The sequence below is a fragment of the Suillus fuscotomentosus genome, assembly GCF_016647785.1.
Source record: "Suillus fuscotomentosus strain FC203 chromosome Unknown F5891scaffold_34, whole genome shotgun sequence".
Lineage (NCBI taxonomy): Eukaryota > Fungi > Basidiomycota > Agaricomycetes > Boletales > Suillaceae > Suillus > Suillus fuscotomentosus.
Window position 1 is genome coordinate 461,679 of NW_024539546.1, and position 17,644 is coordinate 479,322.

Here is a 17,644-nt window from a genome sequence, read left to right on the forward strand (position 1 = left end):
GGACTGTTTACTTTTAACTTTACTATCATTTCATACCAAGAAAAAACCAACGCGGGAAGTAACACAACGCTAGCATTCGACAGGGAATTCTAGCCATCGTGTTATCACAGTCACACTTTGTTAATTTCGCAGGTCGTCATTTCCTGAGGCTTGGCTTACACGCTCTTTTTCAATGCCATGCCGGGCATTGTGGATTTCTCTGACTCTTCCCAGTTATTTCGAGCACCAACCAATGAAGAGCACCGCGACATTCTCTTGGGAATTGACTATAGGGAGAGTCGTTCGTCTAACCCTCCCTTATCCGAGCGCTATCCCTTCATGGACACTGGATACCCTGATGTAATGCCTGAAAGGTCGTCTTCGGATTCTTCGTCATCTACAACACCCACGCCGTCTCGCGCTTCTTCCCCTCTACCATTTTCTCTCCATTCTGCATCTTCATCAGAAACCGAGTCCAACTCACCTCTACTCGGCCTCGCAAGATACACTTCTACGGGAGAGAGCCGCTGGATTTGGCGTAATCTAGGTTCAAGTTCTCCAAGGAGGCGTAAACGAGATGGAAGAAGGTGGAGAACCTTCAAGGGTATTTTGAGACGTATTGTTAGACACCCGCTATTCCCTCGTCAACCGCTAACCATTGTATGTTTTTCTTTTGCATCTGCACTTCGTTCCATGTCTGACAATTCGATAAGATACTTGCGCTCCTAGTGTTCACCGTGTTCGCTATTTCTCTCACATTAATTTTGCTCTATGTCCTGAACCCTGACAAGGAAGCCCTACCTTGGAGGGCATATTGCACCATCCCGCCAACAACTTCTGTTCCTCCGCATTATCGTGACACATTGCCATATCCTTACATCAACTCCCTTCCCAAAGTGATGCCACCATCGTTTCCACCGGATGATCTTGATTCACTGCCCCCCGCAGGACTGTTCTTAGCCGTCTTCTCGATGGATTCGTCATTAGAGCGTAGAATGTTGATTAGAACAACGTGGGCAGCACATCCTCGTAGTCGTAATGGCGCAGGAGAAGGAGATGGCGGAATGGGCACCTCGAGAACTGTGGTGCGTTTTGTTCTCGGACAGCCCCGCAAAGGATGGGAAAGACGTATTCAATCAGAGATGGAAAGTAAGTGTATATCATATGTCCGTTGCATTACTCTGACACATGCTCTTACATAGTGTACAACGATATGATAATCTTGCCCTGCTCAGAAAACATGAATTCCGGCAAATCGCATGCCTACTTCACGTGGGCAGCATCGAATGCTTGGGTCCCGCCAATCTACTTCAATACCACGCATCCTGTACCGGAGTTCTCTTACTCGAATCAATATACCCCTGCCCCCCGTCTTGCCCCCCACGATCCCTACTTCGCTTGGAAAGACAGTGCCTCGGGTCATCCAAGCCCTTGGGTGCGGCCCGATTATGTGGCTAAAGTCGATGACGATGCTTTCGTTATGTTGGCCGAGCTCGAGGCACGTATGAGGCTAGAGCTGTATGCTACAGGGCAGAGGCCATACGGCATGCCCTACATTTCACCAGTCTCGGCATCCTTTAGAGTAGAGGCATCAAAGATGGAACCGCCGACCAGTGTTCCTGCCAATACCTCTACATCATTAATGGTTGAACAGGAGATGCCGCGCGACGGATCAGCGAATGACCCATTGGTTTACTGGGGCTATCTTGTTAAAGAGAAGTTTATGGCTGGTGAATTGTATGGCTTGAGCTGGAGTCTTGTCGATTGGGTTTCCAAAGATCCAAGCATCAAAAGTCTTACTAGAGGAGCGGAGGACAAGCAGACGGCCAAATGGATGGGACTGCATCCACGTGCAGCGGAGATTCGTTGGTCAAGCGACCATTGCTGGATATATGATCATCCCCGGTCAGGGACTGTGTGAGTCAACTCCCTCGCCCATTTAACATTCTTGTGCTCATCTTCTTATAGATATTCCCATGGCTTCCTGTTTCCTTCTGAAGTCTCTCGCGTTAAGAAATCTGTCTTAGCATTTCTCGACAAAGTGTCCCGTAATTCATCGACCGGGACGACTGTCGTGACTTCTTCGACGCTTTTATCTTTGTCACACTCAAGTGTTTCGGCATTCGGCACCCGGTATCAGCAGCCCTTACAAGAAATGGACTTGGCTCATAGTGTTGAGGCACTAGTCGAAGGCAGCAATATGTCCGAGCTGCAGGAAGGTGCGGTATCAATTGTCCTCAATAAGCGTGTGTTAAACGTTAGTCGCTGCAGGGAAGTCTATGAGCCCGGAGAGAGCATGGCGTACCCGTGAGGGACGTATCACGCGATACGAAAACAAGCGTGTTGGTGGAACTGTCGTAGTGCACTTCATCAAAAAGCACATGTGGTTCTTAGAGACTGCGCTCGCTTTCTTGGAAGGTGTCAATTTTTCTGAAGCTGAACTCGAGAGTCTTGATGCGGACGAGAGCAGGCTCAACATGAGCTTGGCGTCAGTATGGACGGACAGTTCGGTTTTCAAGCCTATAAATGCAAGTGCTGCGTTGTGATGGCTATATGTGTGATATGTGGACTGTTTTAGCAGGCCCCTTGCTTGTATTTATCTTTTGGGGACGCCCGGGACCATCATATACCACTGCTCGGAGACTACTTGACACCTTTACCACTTGAACGTAAATTTTATTGCATACAATATTATCAAGAAGATGGACATGGTGATAAGTGTGCATTGGGGGTTCCCTTTCACTCCTCGAGTGTGTTCAATACCCATCCAACGCCAATGTTTGATGCGCAGGGTGATCATCAGGCATTGTCAAGGGTTGTCTGTCCTGCAGCCTGTTTTGCACTGCTCTTCTGATGGTTCCCTCCCATTGCCTAAACCACTCTCCTTCTCGCATGCCAACGACTTTCGTCCGTCGGCCCGGAGGGTTAGCGAGGGAAGATCCTTGGGCGGTGGCATCCACGGTCTCAAACACATCACGGAAAGGGCTCTCCGCATGCACATCGGGAGCAAATTGCTTTGCAGTTTGTTCAACGCGCTTCAGCGCATATGCGCCGCCGCAGACATCCCAACGCCCACCACCGCGTGAGTGAAAACGTTTGAATAGCCATATAAACGGGTATATGAAGGTAAGAAAGAGCAAAAACTTGATCCAGCGGTTTGAAAGAGCGCGGGAAAGGCGGTTGTGTGACCGGACAGATACAACATTTTGGGATGTTTCGAACTGGACGGATAAGTCACCTCGATAGTGGGTAGAATTGATGGTGGAAATAGCAGCAACCCTTATGGCCTCAAAATTCCAACCATAAGCAATCTGTGGATCGAGGATGAGAGCTATTGCGAATGAGGTCGGTGATATATCTACTGACCTTGTTATAATTAAATTCTTTCAAGTACTTGCGGCTGGCACAATAATCGTCTGCCCACTGGCGTAATGTCCACGATGATCTGAGAACACCGTTAGCTTGCGTGGCATATGATTGGTCCTCTCTCCATGCGTAGTCACTACCGATCCACGGAGGGAACCCCCTGCGAGTGCGCTCAGTGTCCCACGCCTTTGCTGCCTTTCTTTCCGACTTCCGTGCCTTCCGTTTCTCCTCAGATATGCCCACTTCTTGATACATACGCCCCCTGTATGCAGGGGTGGAATCGGCATATGACCAGTGGGTTGGCTCTCCGAAAATATACTGTCCGACGTCTATGCAAAAGTCGAAGTCTGTTATGCTTTCGGTATACTGCTCCGTCTTCATCCTGCTGTGTCCATTGTGATGCGAGTGGACCATCCGCGTGTGAGTCTCGTTATGTGACCCTTGGCAACGCAAGATGACGGTGGGTGGCGTTGAGGCCTGTGAGAGTAAGAAACGGTATAGGGCTTCGCCTGAGAGAATTGAGAACGGTTAAGATATCAGAAATCGGAGGGCTACGTACCATCATCGTTAAGATGAGCATCATGAGAGATGATGTCACCAGACCGTGAAGTAAAGAACTGGGCAGTCGTAAGGGGCAAAGGCAGGCGGTTCCGCACCGCCTTCCTGCTCAAAATTCAAATCGTCGTTCTGAGGTAAATGCAAAACATGGTCTGCAACACTTTCTTCGAATGTTGGAGGAGGCTGCTGCAAAGATGATGATGCAACCGAAGGGTTGCTGCCTCCGACAGAATCCTGCTTGAACTTGACTGAATCTTCTGCATCTATAATGAGCATGTCGTAGTCGTCGTAGTCGTTGTCAAAAGCGTAGCTGTGTGGCTAGAACAAGTCTGCATTTTGACAGGCCTGGGCCCAAGTGTAAACGTTGATAGTAAATATTGCACAGCTTGGAGTACATAGCGGTGTTACGTAACGTCATACTTAACGGCGGTGCGTGTAAAATGAATCTGCCGCGCTCCAGGAGGTTAACCCTTACAAGGTGTGTCGCCGTCAGGTTTCCGTCCCAGCGCTGACCTTTGTTTACTTGTTATCAGCTTCTATCGGGTTGCACGCGATGATCCTAGAAGCTTCGTCTATTAAGCCACGTCTTTGAGGTCGGCCCTGCAGTGTGAGTGTCGTTCCTAAAAGTTGTCTTCTTCATATTTTCTTCATTTTACTTGTGTGGCAAGAATTCTGCAATTTTTGTCTTTGTTTCTAGAGTCTTGTCAGGAACTTTGTATGATCAGTTCCTGTAGAAAAGACACTCAGGTCTTGATTGGGGTCTTATTGTTTTTCTAATACCATTTCCTGCTAGGCTGAGCCTGCTGCGGCGTTTAGCTTGCAGTGGTGCAAGTCTCCCTTGTCATCGTGCACCATTTTTTGTTCATTCTCCTCCAAACATTGTTTCTGATAAATCATCTCCTTGTTTCACCCCGGTTCGTATCCACAATCTGCCCACGACACGCCTTGGAAATCATACGACATTAACGCCATATCCCACCCCTGTGCTTGGACTCTTCCACCAACTACACTACGCTCATTCGCTACGCCCACAACTTTTGCCACCTGTGTCACATCTACATTTGGCTCACTTACATCATATGTCTGTTGTGTCTCCATCCGTGACTTCTATAACGTCAATGTCTTCGGATACTTCTTCCTCGTAAGTTTCTCGGCTATCATCCAGGCCCTGTTCCTTGACCCATTGCGCAGTGTCGCGCCCACAACCGCAGCACCCAGCAGTGTGCCACCATCGACTAGTGATTCTTTATTGCCCACAAGTTCTTCTACGCGCCTGACGACGAGCCCCGTCTCGTCCTTGACGTCTACTATGTCTTCCGGTATCGCATCATCGACAACCCCCGCATCATCGACAACCCCCGCATCATCGCAGTCCTCGATCAGTGCAGATACAAGCACAGTCGCAACGTCAACGTCTTCTTCGGCAACTAGTCAATCGACGACGACGACAAGTAGTACCGCCAGCTCATCACCAACGACTTCCTCATCACTCACTACAACTGCTTCATCATCAACGACAACCACTTCATCATCAACGACAACTTCCTCATCACCAACGACCACCTCGCCATTGGCTACCACAAGTACACCACATACCACTTCCAGTACGCCTTCGCAGACATCAACTTCATCGACATCTGAGCCTTCACCGACGTTGCCTAGCACACCGTCATCGTCGGTCACACCGGTGCCAATCGTGTTTGTGTGCTCCTTGCGTTTACACGTCGTCTACTGACGCATCCTGTTCACACATTGCAGTACAACGTTGGAAAGTACCTTGTACATCACTACAACGAATGCTCAAGGACAACCGACAACGACGGCGCCCTCTATTGTCACAGAAGTCACAATTTCCACAAACAGCGCAGGAGCTGCTACGACTATCACAGTAGCATTTGCAAACCCCACCCTTGCGCCTAACAATGGGACATCATCGGGTTCCGCGTTAGTTCCACCACTTATCAGTCATTATTTATGCTTATAATAATACAACAGGTTCTTCAGGAACACCGGCGCCGTAGTCGGTGTCTTCCTTGTGGTTGGATTGGCCGCTGCATCCATCGTACTCTGGATCTTCTTTTTCATACGGCGTAAGCGTCGTATCAGTCGAATTGACCATGAGACCGAAGTCGAGGCGGCTGTTGCTGCCTCGGGCTTTGGTCGAGCTCCTTTGGATGATGACAATGATTACCGAAGTGCCCGGTCGCCACAGTCACATTCTTTGTCTTCGGCACAGATGGTGCAGCGTGGGAGCCCCGTTGGTTATATTCCCGATGGTTCTGGCTTACCCACTTCCGGTCGGCCAGTTTCAGGGGGGCCATTCGATGACGACAATGTTGCATTCAATCCCTACGCGGGCTACATAGTCGAAGGTCTACCAACAAGTGGAGGGTATATTCAAGCTCGCAGTGCTAGCCCTCCTCCGGAAGTTGAGCAGCAAGGGCCTCCTAGTAGTGCAGGATTGCATGACATTGGTGATTCTTCCCGGGATCGGAAAAGCTCCTATGGCCATACCCCTACTTACAGCGTTGCAAGCTACGAGCCGCTACTAGCCGCGTATACGCAAGGATCCTCTGCGGAGCGGGGTGCCGGTTCACCACCCACGCCACCCCCAAGGAACCCAGCACGACGTGCGCACCTTGACAGTGTCGCTTCCCGCCCTACAAATAATTTATCAGATGGAGGTGCCGATGATAGGTTGGATCCTGAAATTCGGAGGCGGACCAGGTCGGATAGCTTTGGCTCAGACGACCTCAAGGATGAAGAAGACTACAGCCGGCCAGTGCTCACCGTAAGGTCTTCAATTTTTTCTTCTTGACGCCATACTCAAATATGACAGGTCCGCAACATGCCTGATGGTCGCAGTATAAATTCTGCGTTATGACGAACATTGTGTTCGCGTCTGGGTTTTACTTCCCTCCGATTTGGCTGTTGTGTCCGAAATAATCTGGACTATTTACTGATTTGTTGAGCAGATCACAATCATCCTCATCCTTTCTGACACTCGTACATACTGCAACCGCATTCTGTATATCACCACAAATCATGGACATACACGGACGAATGTTGCTCTCACAAAATTCATACTTAGTCTTCAATCTACTCCCGTTCAATGTTTGTGTTACGTGGTTCCATCACGTGGTGCTACATCTCCGGCATACTTTCCGTGACTCCTTAAGGCCCCATGTATCCTGTGGTGCATCTATTTGCAGACAGTTATCATACCTCATTATTATCTCACGTCACTGGGCAGAATTCTCTCAGGCTGCCATCACCCATACTGCTCGACTTCTCTCGGAACTCCTATGGATCACGATGCATGAGGTATAACTCCTCGATTACCTCTTACTCTGTTGTACTTACGTTGCCCATACATGAGTCAGGTCCCTATATACGATACCCCGATACTCGGCATGGCTACGCGTCCCAGACTTTCAAAGGCTATCGAATATGGCAACGTAGTCAACTTCTGGGTTGAATATCCCTCGGGCCTTATAGACCTCACGCGTTCGCAGCATCTCACGGCTGATGGGGTGGAACCATCCTTGGTGAGCTTGACACAGCTCGACATCCCTGTAACTGGCGACCGTACCATTCGCGTCGATAAGTCCAAGGCAGCTGTGGTGATAATTGATATGCAGAAGTAATATACTATCCCGTTGTTTGCTTGAATGACAAATTGATGATGGACAGCTTCTTCCTGCATCCCGAACTCAGAGTGCATAAAACCGGCTTGGCGTGCGTTGACCCGCTTTTGAAGGTTATCGGCCCTCTTCGAAAGCAAGGAGTGAAGATACTTTGGGTGTACGTCGTATCATTCTTGCATCAGTTGTTCACCCAACCGTAAAACAGGAATTGGGGCCTCACTGATCAAGAGCTAAAGACCATCCCCCCTGCTGTGGTCAGGGGATTCATGAAAGGAGGGTTCGGAGGGTTTGGCACTGAAATGCCTGGCAATTTTGGCAGATTGCTCATGCGAGACGCTCGAAATTCGGAGTTGTATGGCCCTTTGCAAGAAGAGTATTTAAAAGGAGAGAAAGAGGGAACCGACGTTTGGATTCACAAGAACAGGTCCGTTTCCTCGATATACTTCCAATTTGTACTGAGTTTTGACTGGGAGTGCAGGATGAGTGGGATATGGGGACATCAAACAGCGTTGGACCTCTATTTGAAGGAGAATGGAATTACAACATTATTTTTTGGAGGTGTGAACGCCGACCAGGTGGGATTTCAACTTAGCTTCATACCTTCTTGCTGCTGAAGTTGACGCAGTGCGTTTCCGGTACCTTCATCGACGCTTACTTCCAAGGCTACGATTGTGTTATGGTCGAGGATATCACGGCGACAACTTCTCCAGCTGGCGGTCTTGAGAACGTCTTACACAACGCTGCAAACGTGAGCATCCGGTGTTGTGATGGATTCGGAACTAATCAAATAGAGGACAGTCTCAAGGTTTCGTCACCAATACGTCCAACATCATCAATGCGAGCGGCTGATTTATTTCCATCGCTCACTTTGTTGAACTGTGCTATGTTATCTACCTACCATACAAGCTTAATGGCTTCAAATTTATGCTCTTCTCGTCCTCTCAGGATTGTCCATGGCACCATGTGTCCACACGCATGAATCGTAGTCTTTCACCAGCAAAGGACCGAACTACGAAAGACGATAGCCACAATATGTACTTGAGGGGCAAAAGTATGGCAGTTGGCTTCCAAGTGAGTATCAGTCAGACACTAAATATCAATGGCAAAATGAAATCAGAACATGATATCGCGTTACGAAGTCTAAACATTCAAATAAACAAGATCTCCCTGTCATCAAACCCTACATTCACTCGCAGAACGCCTCTCTCTAACAGTCTATCCAGTCTCTGATTGACAATCCCGCCCATCCTTCCATCGTCCTTCATTTGCTACCACAACAAGTACATCCTCTAGGGTTGTCCATGACCTTCCGTCCAATACGTGAGCTAGCCCTTCGAAGTCCATTGATGAAAGGGCGTGCGGATCAGCGGGATACAATGCTAGCGAAAGAGCTCGCAACGGTGCGCGCACACCATCGAGGAGGGCAGTGAGTGGCATCAACTGCGGTGGTAGCCGCGTGGGAGGTTGGAAGTTTGATAGATCTGAAGGTGGCAAGGAAGGAATAATGAGTCCATACACATGCATCTCTCTCAAAACATTGTTATGACTGAGGTCAATGTGTGATACAACCTCGTCTGCGCTACGTGAGTCCTGGTCTTTCGTTGTTAGGAAAAAATTCTCACCTCCATTGTCTATGAATGCAGCATCGAATCCGAGATGGAGCTCTTTCAAGGTTGTGCCCAGCGTCTTCAAGAACTTCCCCACTGCTGGGGCACTTTTGGCACCCAACGTTCCGAGTCTCAGTACTTCCACTGTCACCCGCCCTCCATCATGCTTCATCGCCACCCTCATCCATTTCAACACATGTCTGGTATGTGCTCCCCGCATCGCGAGCTCCCTAAGTCTTCTGGGTGGCTTAGGGATCATTCTATCGTCGGCTCTAGATACAAACACCTCCGAGTCCGCAGGTATATCATCCCACTCGCAGTGCACCCGGTCCAGTGCGAGCGCTTCTACATCTTCAAACTCTCCGATAACCCTGATCATATCCAGCGTCGTCCTGAACTCGCATACGCGCAGCGAAAGCTTCCGAACACCTTTGAACCCTTTTATAAAAGCATCCCGAGACTTAGATGACAGGTACTCCCAGGTGATGCGCTCGGCTTCGAGAGAGTGGAGATTGACGAGCGAGCCAGCTAGGGTTGGCAAGACGGCGTTAAGCCATTTTGGGCCCCACGATAAACCTCCCCGCGATTCACGAATGAAGAGGTGTTTGACGTGCGGAACAAAACTCGGAAGGGTGGATTCATGCCCTGAGGTGTAATGTTGCAGTAACTCAATGAAAGTATTTCCTCTTCGTCCACCTCCGAGTCGCACATGTCTCCATAAATGATCTCGGGCTGCGTATAGCCAAGATTTGCTCACAAGGGAGCAATTGCAGATTTCTGCGAGATTGGACTGGTCGTGGATGTCCGTTATGGTGGACGTGTCTGTAACAGCAAGGAACGAGACGATATCCAAAAAAAGCTCTGGTGGAATGCGCGGGGAAGGAGTTACACGAGATGTACTCTTCGTGGAGACGCGGTGTTGGAAGGTGGATGATACTGGGCTCGGGAGGGGCAGTATCGGGGAGAGATCCGGAAACGCAGGTGATTGTGGGGACTTCCGAGAATGCATCAGCGTAATCGGGGAAGTGATTATCGACAATGAAGGTGACTGCAGGTGCAATCCAGGGACGGTGGTGATCAATGTAATTGCCATAGTCGAAATTGAGAAGCTAGATAGTGAGGTTTGTAGAGTAGCCCGGCGTCTAATGGGCGATCAGAAGGTACCTGTGCGCAAGTACTGTTGTGGACCAGCCAAGCAACCCAATCCTAGTGAGAAGCTTATCTGGGGAAAGATGCAAGGCACGATAACAGAGACAGAAACAAAAAAGCATGTTTATACCACGTTGAGCTGTAAGACACAGCATCCTTCACAAAAGACTTTCCCATATTGGTTTGCCTCCAGGTCCTGTTGGATAGCTGTACAAGCTAGTAGAGGCTAGTAGCTTGGTTACAGCCATGGCAGCAGGTTTAGGGGAGAAAATTTTCTCACTTCCGTCCTCCATATCGGGTTACACCTGTTGCGCCAGGTTACGCCCTAGTACATGTTCCTTAGCACGTGCCATCCACCAATAAGAGCGGAAGTAACAAGACTAGGTTATTCGAGTTAATGCACTGTCAGGTTGAAGCGTGTCGTTTGGAAATGGGACCGCGTCAGCATAATCACCTAGCAAAGCATGCAACTTGAAGATCATGGAAAATTGCAATCTGTCCAAAACGGAGCGCACCAATCAGATTCACTCTGGCAGTCTGTGGCCGTATGCCCATCTTTCACAGCAAATGAACACATTGCACTGCGAGATGCACAAGAGATGGCTGCATCTTCGCTTCTCAATGTCACAAAGTTACATTTAGCTCGACTAGAAAGTGCACCGAGGGTATTAGAGTGAAAAGCCATACCTGCCAGCTCGATTCATCCTGACACCCGAAAACCATGATTAGAGCCTGCTCTGGTAGATAGACTGCGCCGAAAAGGACGGGTAACTCAACTTCGACACAACAACAGCGATGCACACTGCCAAGGCGTCATGGTGGACAGTACGGGGCAAGCAGTAGTGGCAAGTGCGGCATTGTGATTCATATATTTTGCCAGAGGCGATGCGTGGCAAGTTACAATTCCGATGTTCGTGGCATTGCAATGGGAGACGTGGCTTATCCATAAGGAGAGAGCCCGAAGATTGAAACTTGAGTAGGGTTCTGAAATCAAATTCAGCACTCATGCGAATAGACGGCATCTGTGGTGAGGTAAGAATGCAGCGCACCAAAGTTACTTTTACACCGATACAAGATAGCGTGCAACGTAGTCTGTCAAATTTTCCATCTACATTCCCACTAAAATTGAAATCGCTGTGCAAGACCGGCAGAAGCGCTCCCGATTGGCATATGGAGGCCAGATGAGGAGTAGACTAGCAGTGATCCGATGGCGGCTATCGTTACGGTATTATTGACAACTTAGTCGTAGCCTGCGGACACGGGCAACCATAGATGTGAGTACACGATGAAGCTTGGAAAAAAATAATTGTCCCGCTCCCTGCAGAGTACCCGGACAAGTGTTAACCACTTCGAGCATTTCTCGTGCTACACACTACTACTAGTTGACACAGCAAGCATTTCCAGAAAAACAGCTGAACTCACGGTAGTTTCGACATCGGAGTCGGCCACGAGCCTAGCGTGAGTCGAACGCTAATTGAAGGATCGGATGTGATCCCAGCACAAAGATATGGATGAACGTAAAAGAACGCCAACAGAAACACGATCTTCCATGGAATTTAAGTCCTATATAATGATGAACCGTGGTCAGTTATACATGTTGCAGGAGTCAGTGACAGATCAGCATACCGCTGACAGTATTGGAGACAAATAGATGAGATGGATGCACGAACCAAAGCTGGTATCCGCGGAACTTAAGCTTCAGCAGACAAAGAGAACCACATTTACATTTTGAGCTCACCTTGCAAAGCAAACTATGTGACTCCTCATCAACGCCATGAAACAGTCCGCGATAAGCCACCCTTTTGATAGTCGTTGCATTTTACGAAAGTGTTTTTGACAGCAATCCAAACTGCGAGACAGTGTGAGGACCTCCCATGCAGTTGTGAGCATCGAAGTCATAGAAAACAGATATAGATCATCCTCCTCGAAGGTAATAGTTATCGGCCTGATAGGTACCGGACAGGATGAGTACTTCTGCTGAGCTCGTCGATGAGCCTGATGCATCAAAGTCTTTCATCCATGAATGAAGCTTTCCCTTTGAGATGTGAATAATTGGTATCGCGGTGATCACTCCGGTGGCAATCTTGATAGCCAAGAAGACAAGAACAAGAAACGTCGGCATTTTTGTTAATCACTGGTATGTGACGTGTAACCGAAGGATCATGATGACTTGCATGATGTTTCAATTAAGTCACAATGACTGAGGTATCGCGTCACGACTCACTGCCAAGCATTGCAAATACAACGATATTCATAATGGTCATGATATTGCCTGACAATTCAGCTGAGCATAGATGGCGGACATTGGTGGAGGGAACTCACGACATGTGTCACAGAGATCGCGAGGACATTTAATGTATGCAGCCGGTCAGTGGAAACGTAGAGCATGCCACAAGGAGATCTACTCGATATACTGATGCTGATTGTAAGATATGGCTGATTAGCACAGCATCGATTGCTTAGCCTTTCAAGCATACACACACAGCGTATGATATTCCAATATAGCACACCTAGCATGATACTGTCAAGTTAGCATGACTTGCAAACCACATTCATAACGTGCGCAATCAGGCTACAAACACCCGGATACATAACGGTTACGAGGGACCGGCGTTGTCCCTGCCGCAGATGAATTATATTTCACGTTGTTTTGCTGATGCATGACTCTGCTTGCTCAGACCGGTTCAACCTACAAAATCGTTCAGCAAGATGGCTGCTCCAGTGATGGGATCGACCTACCTCTTATCCAAATGTTAATGCTGGCAATAAGGATATTAGCGGTTCCTGGATCCTACGTATCTTACTCACTATAAGGGTACATCACCATAGCAGAGGAAGTAACTGCGAAAAAGCAGCCAAAGTTAGTTTGAGAAATTACCCTCATCATCTAACTGACTCCACGAACCTACAGAATATCTGCCAATGCGATCCGAATTGATAGCTAGCCACCAACTGGGGGTAGAATTTGAAACCATCAGTAAAACTCGAAACCACTAGATTTTGTAATGTAATTAAAGGTCGTAGTTGCCTGATACCTCATCTGTGTATCGGTCTGCTGAAACGCAGTGACTATCGCTGCTGCGCATGCTATGAAGAAAATTACGTCCTGGATCAAGTCAAGGATTTGAGGCGTGCAGGGCGACACTGGCACTTAGTAGTCCTCGAGGTCCTCTCGCATGACCTCGCAGGAATAATCGATGTTTAACGCAGTGATTGGAATCATCTCCAAAGGATCATTATTGGCATAGAATCGTTGAAAACCCGTATTTCACGACTTCGAAGGACAGTGGGACGCCGATATGTATTCAAGATTCATACAAAGGAACCAGCGACTGTAAGTATATGATACCCAGGCTGGTGAGTAACCATAAGTGCTCACCTATTCCATATTGACTTCTCTCACTGCCGGCATAGTAGTACTTGCAAAGATTCGAGAAGAACCGTGACTCCGCTCTGGCAGCCACTGCGGCATGACGGGCCTGAAATTCGGCCCGGAGTCCAACATTCATATCACAATACCTGAAAGCTTCCGAGTCCCAGCTCAAGAATCTCACTCACCCCTACGTTGTTACAGAATAAGTACTGAGCCTCACATGGTGTTGGGGATACTATATGACATTGACAACGAACCTTCTACATGAAACATAACTATCCATGACGATGGGATAACAACAATGATGATGAATAACTATGGGAATAGATGGGAGATATGAAGCATCCACCATTACATATTAGATGCTGTGAATCAGTAAAACGCAAGGGTGAAATGATGTACAGCGTTTGAGTATTAGAATATGTGATCGAAAACAGAACAAAACACTGGTATCCAAAGAGATAGCACCAGGCGTACGACCACATACGCGGGGAACGAGCTTGGCAAAAGTAGCACTCTAACCCGAACAGTCCATTATCGATACTTAACAACATTTGCCCGAGGGTGCCCAATTTTTGAATCGAAGCCTTTCCGAGCGTCGCCTCCGAGCTCCACTAAGACTCCCAAAGCTAAGATGGCTAGAACTGGTCACTCTTCGAAGGGCACGGTCCCCATAGCTGACACCGCTCCCGGGTTTCTCGGGATCTAAGATTCCTGACTCTATTGAAAGCAGGATAGACCTTGCAGCAAGTAGAAATGGAGCTTCGATGTTGTCGCCACTTAATGAAGAAGCCTCGAGAAAGTGAACATCTTTTGACAGCGTCAATATATGGAAGGCCAGAGGAACGACGGATTACCATTCTGCGCTGCCCATCCACTAGCTTCAGCCCACTCCACTTCGCGGTCCTCCTCCCTATCCGACTTATTTCCAACCAGGACTGCAACTAAATGTGGGCTTGCTAAAGCTCTGGCATCAGTGAGCCACTGGGACATATTCAAAAAAGAATCGCGGCTGTCAGTAAAAACTATGAGGATCGTGGCAGTGAATAAAAACGAATACACCAACTTCGTGATATCGTATACAAGAATTACGCCAGCCGCGCCACGGTAGTAGCTACGCGTCACTGATCTGTTCCCCGTACTGCAGTCAGAATTGGAGCAAGTCGCATCAAAAGCGCGACGAACCGAAAGCGCTCCTGACCGGCAGTGTCCCATAGCTGTGGAAACTGTAAGGGATGCGGAATCACTGAAAGACATAGCTTACTTGAAGTTTTATCCTCTTCTCTCCTAACGTTACTGTTTTACTAGAGAACTCTACTCCGATGGTATGTTGAGAGTGGTCCTTGACTGTGAGGAGGCCTGAGACTGACACCCCATAGAGAAACAAACGACAAACATGCGTTGTGGGTAAAGTGGTGCAACAAACATGATTTGCCTGTCCCTGCCTCTCCTGCAAGTGCAATGAGTCTTGCTCCAAAACAACCGTTCCCGGTAAGCACAACACACCGATGATAATGTACTTCATTAAGAAGTCTGAAAGTTGATGAGCACGAATCTGATTCAACAGAACATCCAAAACAAACCGTAAGTTTCCAAAAGTTCTGTAGCATCTACATCATACTCGTCTAGCGCCATAGGATGAGGAATAGGGTGTTGGTTTAGGTACCTATTCGTGAAGCTTCCGCCAACTGCAGAGAGGCTTACAAAGTTCGCACGGTCTCAACATGGACGTTCAACTTATATCTTCAATTACATAATACATGAGTTTAAGTCTAGTATATATTTGTCACGGCCCTCCGGGAAAGCCGCCGGCCGGGATCCGTTATTTCTTTCTCTAATTCACATCACAGTGGTTTCATGGCTGCTACATAATTTACCTCTCACCAATGTCTTCCACTGTGTCGTCTTCGGCTACATGGCCATACATATAATTTCAAGCAGCAATGGAAAAGGAAGGAATCGGCCTTTGCTTCGCTGACTCCTGCACATTCACGACCTCCGAGCGATCATAAGACGAGAGGTAAATCATTTTTGTGACAGTTGTGCTCTCTAATGTTTGGTCCTTTTCCACCTCCCAATGGTATTTGCTATGCCTAGTTGTCTGTGGACAATCCACGCACGCTACAGTCACACATCATGTACGGAACGGTTCTGTGGATATAAGAAATCGCTGGACCAGTACCCTTTTTGGGTCCTGGAGCTACCAGCCCTTCCATGGGACCCAGATGTCAACTACTTTGTCACCTCCTTCATCCGAATCGATGATGTAGTACCACGAGTGAGCGGCAGCTATCAAACAAGCGTGCTGCCCAACAATCTCGATCGTATCTCCGATCTTCAACGTAGGATCTGTGCGACCTGACTCTGGGGGAACTTGCACCAATATACCATGCTCCTGTGAAATTCTTCCCAACTTCCATGACTTGCCAACGACCTCCCCGAAGCCTGGAATACGACCAGTATCTTTGCTCATAGCTATGGCACCAGCATCGCACATGGCCTCGTCTTGCCCATCACTTCCTCTTCCGGGGTAGTATGAAATGACGGTGACCAAGACCTTCTGGGAGATCTGTGGACGATCGATCAAGGTTGTGTGTAACTGCTGGAGATCGAGCATGGGATAATTTCCTGTACGAAGTACTTTATATCATGCCAAATCTCTTCTTGATGAAATTCGCTTACCTGTATGAAGCTCCAGTGTTCCATTGAGTATGGATGTCATCTTCAGCTTTGCTTCCGCGGTTGCGCTAAGAGCAGTCGGAGTGGATCCCACGGACAGAACGAATGGCTGATTGTTGACTTCTCTGTTATCTGACTCTGCCTAGAACTTCCATGGCCATTGCCGCCGCGTCATTGGTAAGACGCACTTCTCCTGTCAAATACGAGGTAGCTTCCTCCGCTGATGTCGATCCATACGAGTATCCGGCGTGGGTGTAAAATCCAAACACCGAAATTGCTGAAGATGCAAACACCCTCCGCATGAATGCCTTGAAAGATACGGGCTCTGGAAGTATCCCGGCTCGCCTATCTTTGTGAGTAATATATCAGTGATATTCAGAGAACACACTTTAGACCGCCATTCATCTTGATAAACGCAGACCATTTCTTCGGGTGCTCTTGTTTCCCCTCGTATTCCTCCAGAAATTTCACTTGATCTAAATGATCTAAGAGAATACGAACGGTTCCTCCGTATTTTGTCATCTCAGCATGTAGAGCAGACAGATCATCCAACTTGTTCAATCCAATTGGAAGGCCGTACAGAATCTAAAAATGAGTGAGAGTCGGAACCATTTTACATGCCTCTGGACTGACATCTTTGACTGTACCAGTCGGCTACGAGACCACCTTGCACGACTCCCCAAGCTTCCATGAGTGTCGATACAGCGACCGCGGAAGCTCTGCCGGTATCCGAAACTAGCTGCAATTTCGTTCCTTCGACTGTCTGATGGAAGTCATCACAGTCAATTTCATCTGTGCTTGACCTCTCTTACCTTGTGTGTCTTCAAGTGTGCTCTAAAAGTTGCTCCCCAGGTTCTGGCATTCTCGTGCATCTTCCTGCAGTTCTCTGCGAACACCGCGCGGTCCACGATGAAAGCAGGTGTTCTCAGAGCATTGAGTGGTTTTCCCACAAAATCAGCGACTAATGCATCTTTATCGGGGTTAAGAAAGTGCAGTGGCGTTTTAGTCTGCAGTATGGGTGTCATGACCTTTGCGGGGAGGTTGGTTGTCAATAACCCGCCGATAGAATTTGCTTATAACTGTACAATGTAAGCTGCTTCTCTCCAAAATCTATAACGTGTCCCCTCGTGATGATGTGGTTGCAACTGCCTTTTGTATCTATCATTTGTGCACATTACGTGGCAAGCTTGTCATTCGCGGCCCTACAAGCTCCGCTGTGACGGTATCTACTATGATTGTATACTATTAACAGTTCTTCATATCTACGGAATTCCGTCGTATGTCCT

The 17,644-nt window shown here is 48.1% G+C and overlaps 7 protein-coding genes across 7 annotated transcripts; 3 read left to right on the forward strand and 4 right to left on the reverse strand.

Moving 5' to 3' along the window:
• Positions 1-342: 342 nt before the first annotated feature.
• Positions 343-2,525, forward strand: F5891DRAFT_954240 (glycosyltransferase family 31 protein; the record flags this gene model as incomplete). The annotated part of the gene is made up of 5 exons (XM_041375243.1): positions 343-639; positions 693-1,128; positions 1,182-1,896; positions 1,948-2,198; positions 2,251-2,525. 5 exons carry the CDS (start codon positions 343-345, stop codon positions 2,523-2,525), a joined length of 1,974 nt encoding a protein of 657 aa, XP_041224833.1.
• Positions 2,526-2,640: 115 nt separating this feature from the next.
• Positions 2,641-4,259, reverse strand: F5891DRAFT_1040336 (uncharacterized protein). Its single transcript, XM_041362015.1, has 4 exons — positions 4,051-4,259; positions 3,905-3,962; positions 3,346-3,854; positions 2,641-3,290 (listed from the first exon to the last, which is right to left on the reverse strand). Exons 1-4 carry the CDS (start codon positions 4,177-4,179, stop codon positions 2,736-2,738), a joined length of 1,251 nt encoding a protein of 416 aa, XP_041224834.1. The 5' UTR covers positions 4,180-4,259; the 3' UTR covers positions 2,641-2,735.
• Positions 4,260-4,971: 712 nt separating this feature from the next.
• On the forward strand, positions 4,972-6,868 carry F5891DRAFT_423111 (uncharacterized protein). Its single transcript, XM_041371776.1, has 5 exons — positions 4,972-5,044; positions 5,115-5,601; positions 5,662-5,847; positions 5,899-6,694; positions 6,743-6,868. The coding sequence occupies exons 2-5, from the start codon at positions 5,213-5,215 to the stop codon at positions 6,785-6,787; spliced, it is 1,416 nt and encodes a 471-aa protein (XP_041224835.1). The 5' UTR covers positions 4,972-5,044; positions 5,115-5,212; the 3' UTR covers positions 6,788-6,868.
• A 409-nt stretch (positions 6,869-7,277) lies between these two features.
• F5891DRAFT_954381 (Isochorismatase hydrolase) lies at positions 7,278-8,399 on the forward strand (the record flags this gene model as incomplete). Its single annotated transcript, XM_041375251.1, has 6 exons — positions 7,278-7,546; positions 7,597-7,707; positions 7,756-7,974; positions 8,029-8,125; positions 8,176-8,298; positions 8,349-8,399. The coding sequence occupies 6 exons, from the start codon at positions 7,278-7,280 to the stop codon at positions 8,397-8,399; spliced, it is 870 nt and encodes a 289-aa protein (XP_041224836.1).
• A 366-nt stretch (positions 8,400-8,765) lies between these two features.
• Positions 8,766-10,166, reverse strand: F5891DRAFT_954144 (uncharacterized protein; the record flags this gene model as incomplete). Its single annotated transcript, XM_041375238.1, has 2 exons — positions 8,766-9,124; positions 9,173-10,166. The coding sequence occupies 2 exons, from the start codon at positions 10,164-10,166 to the stop codon at positions 8,766-8,768; spliced, it is 1,353 nt and encodes a 450-aa protein (XP_041224837.1).
• A 3,719-nt stretch (positions 10,167-13,885) lies between these two features.
• F5891DRAFT_1040377 (ras family-domain-containing protein) lies at positions 13,886-15,416 on the reverse strand. The gene is made up of 8 exons (XM_041362016.1): positions 15,263-15,416; positions 15,186-15,212; positions 15,076-15,129; positions 14,944-15,026; positions 14,865-14,896; positions 14,746-14,808; positions 14,537-14,691; positions 13,886-14,489 (listed from the first exon to the last, which is right to left on the reverse strand). Exons 1-8 carry the CDS (start codon positions 15,312-15,314, stop codon positions 14,224-14,226), a joined length of 732 nt encoding a protein of 243 aa, XP_041224838.1. The 5' UTR covers positions 15,315-15,416; the 3' UTR covers positions 13,886-14,223.
• Positions 15,417-15,492: 76 nt separating this feature from the next.
• On the reverse strand, positions 15,493-17,478 carry F5891DRAFT_1040384 (uncharacterized protein). The gene is made up of 7 exons (XM_041362017.1): positions 17,171-17,478; positions 17,022-17,121; positions 16,992-16,999; positions 16,747-16,943; positions 16,547-16,703; positions 16,362-16,500; positions 15,493-16,307 (listed from the first exon to the last, which is right to left on the reverse strand). The coding sequence occupies exons 1-7, from the start codon at positions 17,381-17,383 to the stop codon at positions 15,880-15,882; spliced, it is 1,242 nt and encodes a 413-aa protein (XP_041224839.1). The 5' UTR covers positions 17,384-17,478; the 3' UTR covers positions 15,493-15,879.
• Between the last annotated feature and the right edge of the window lie 166 nt (positions 17,479-17,644).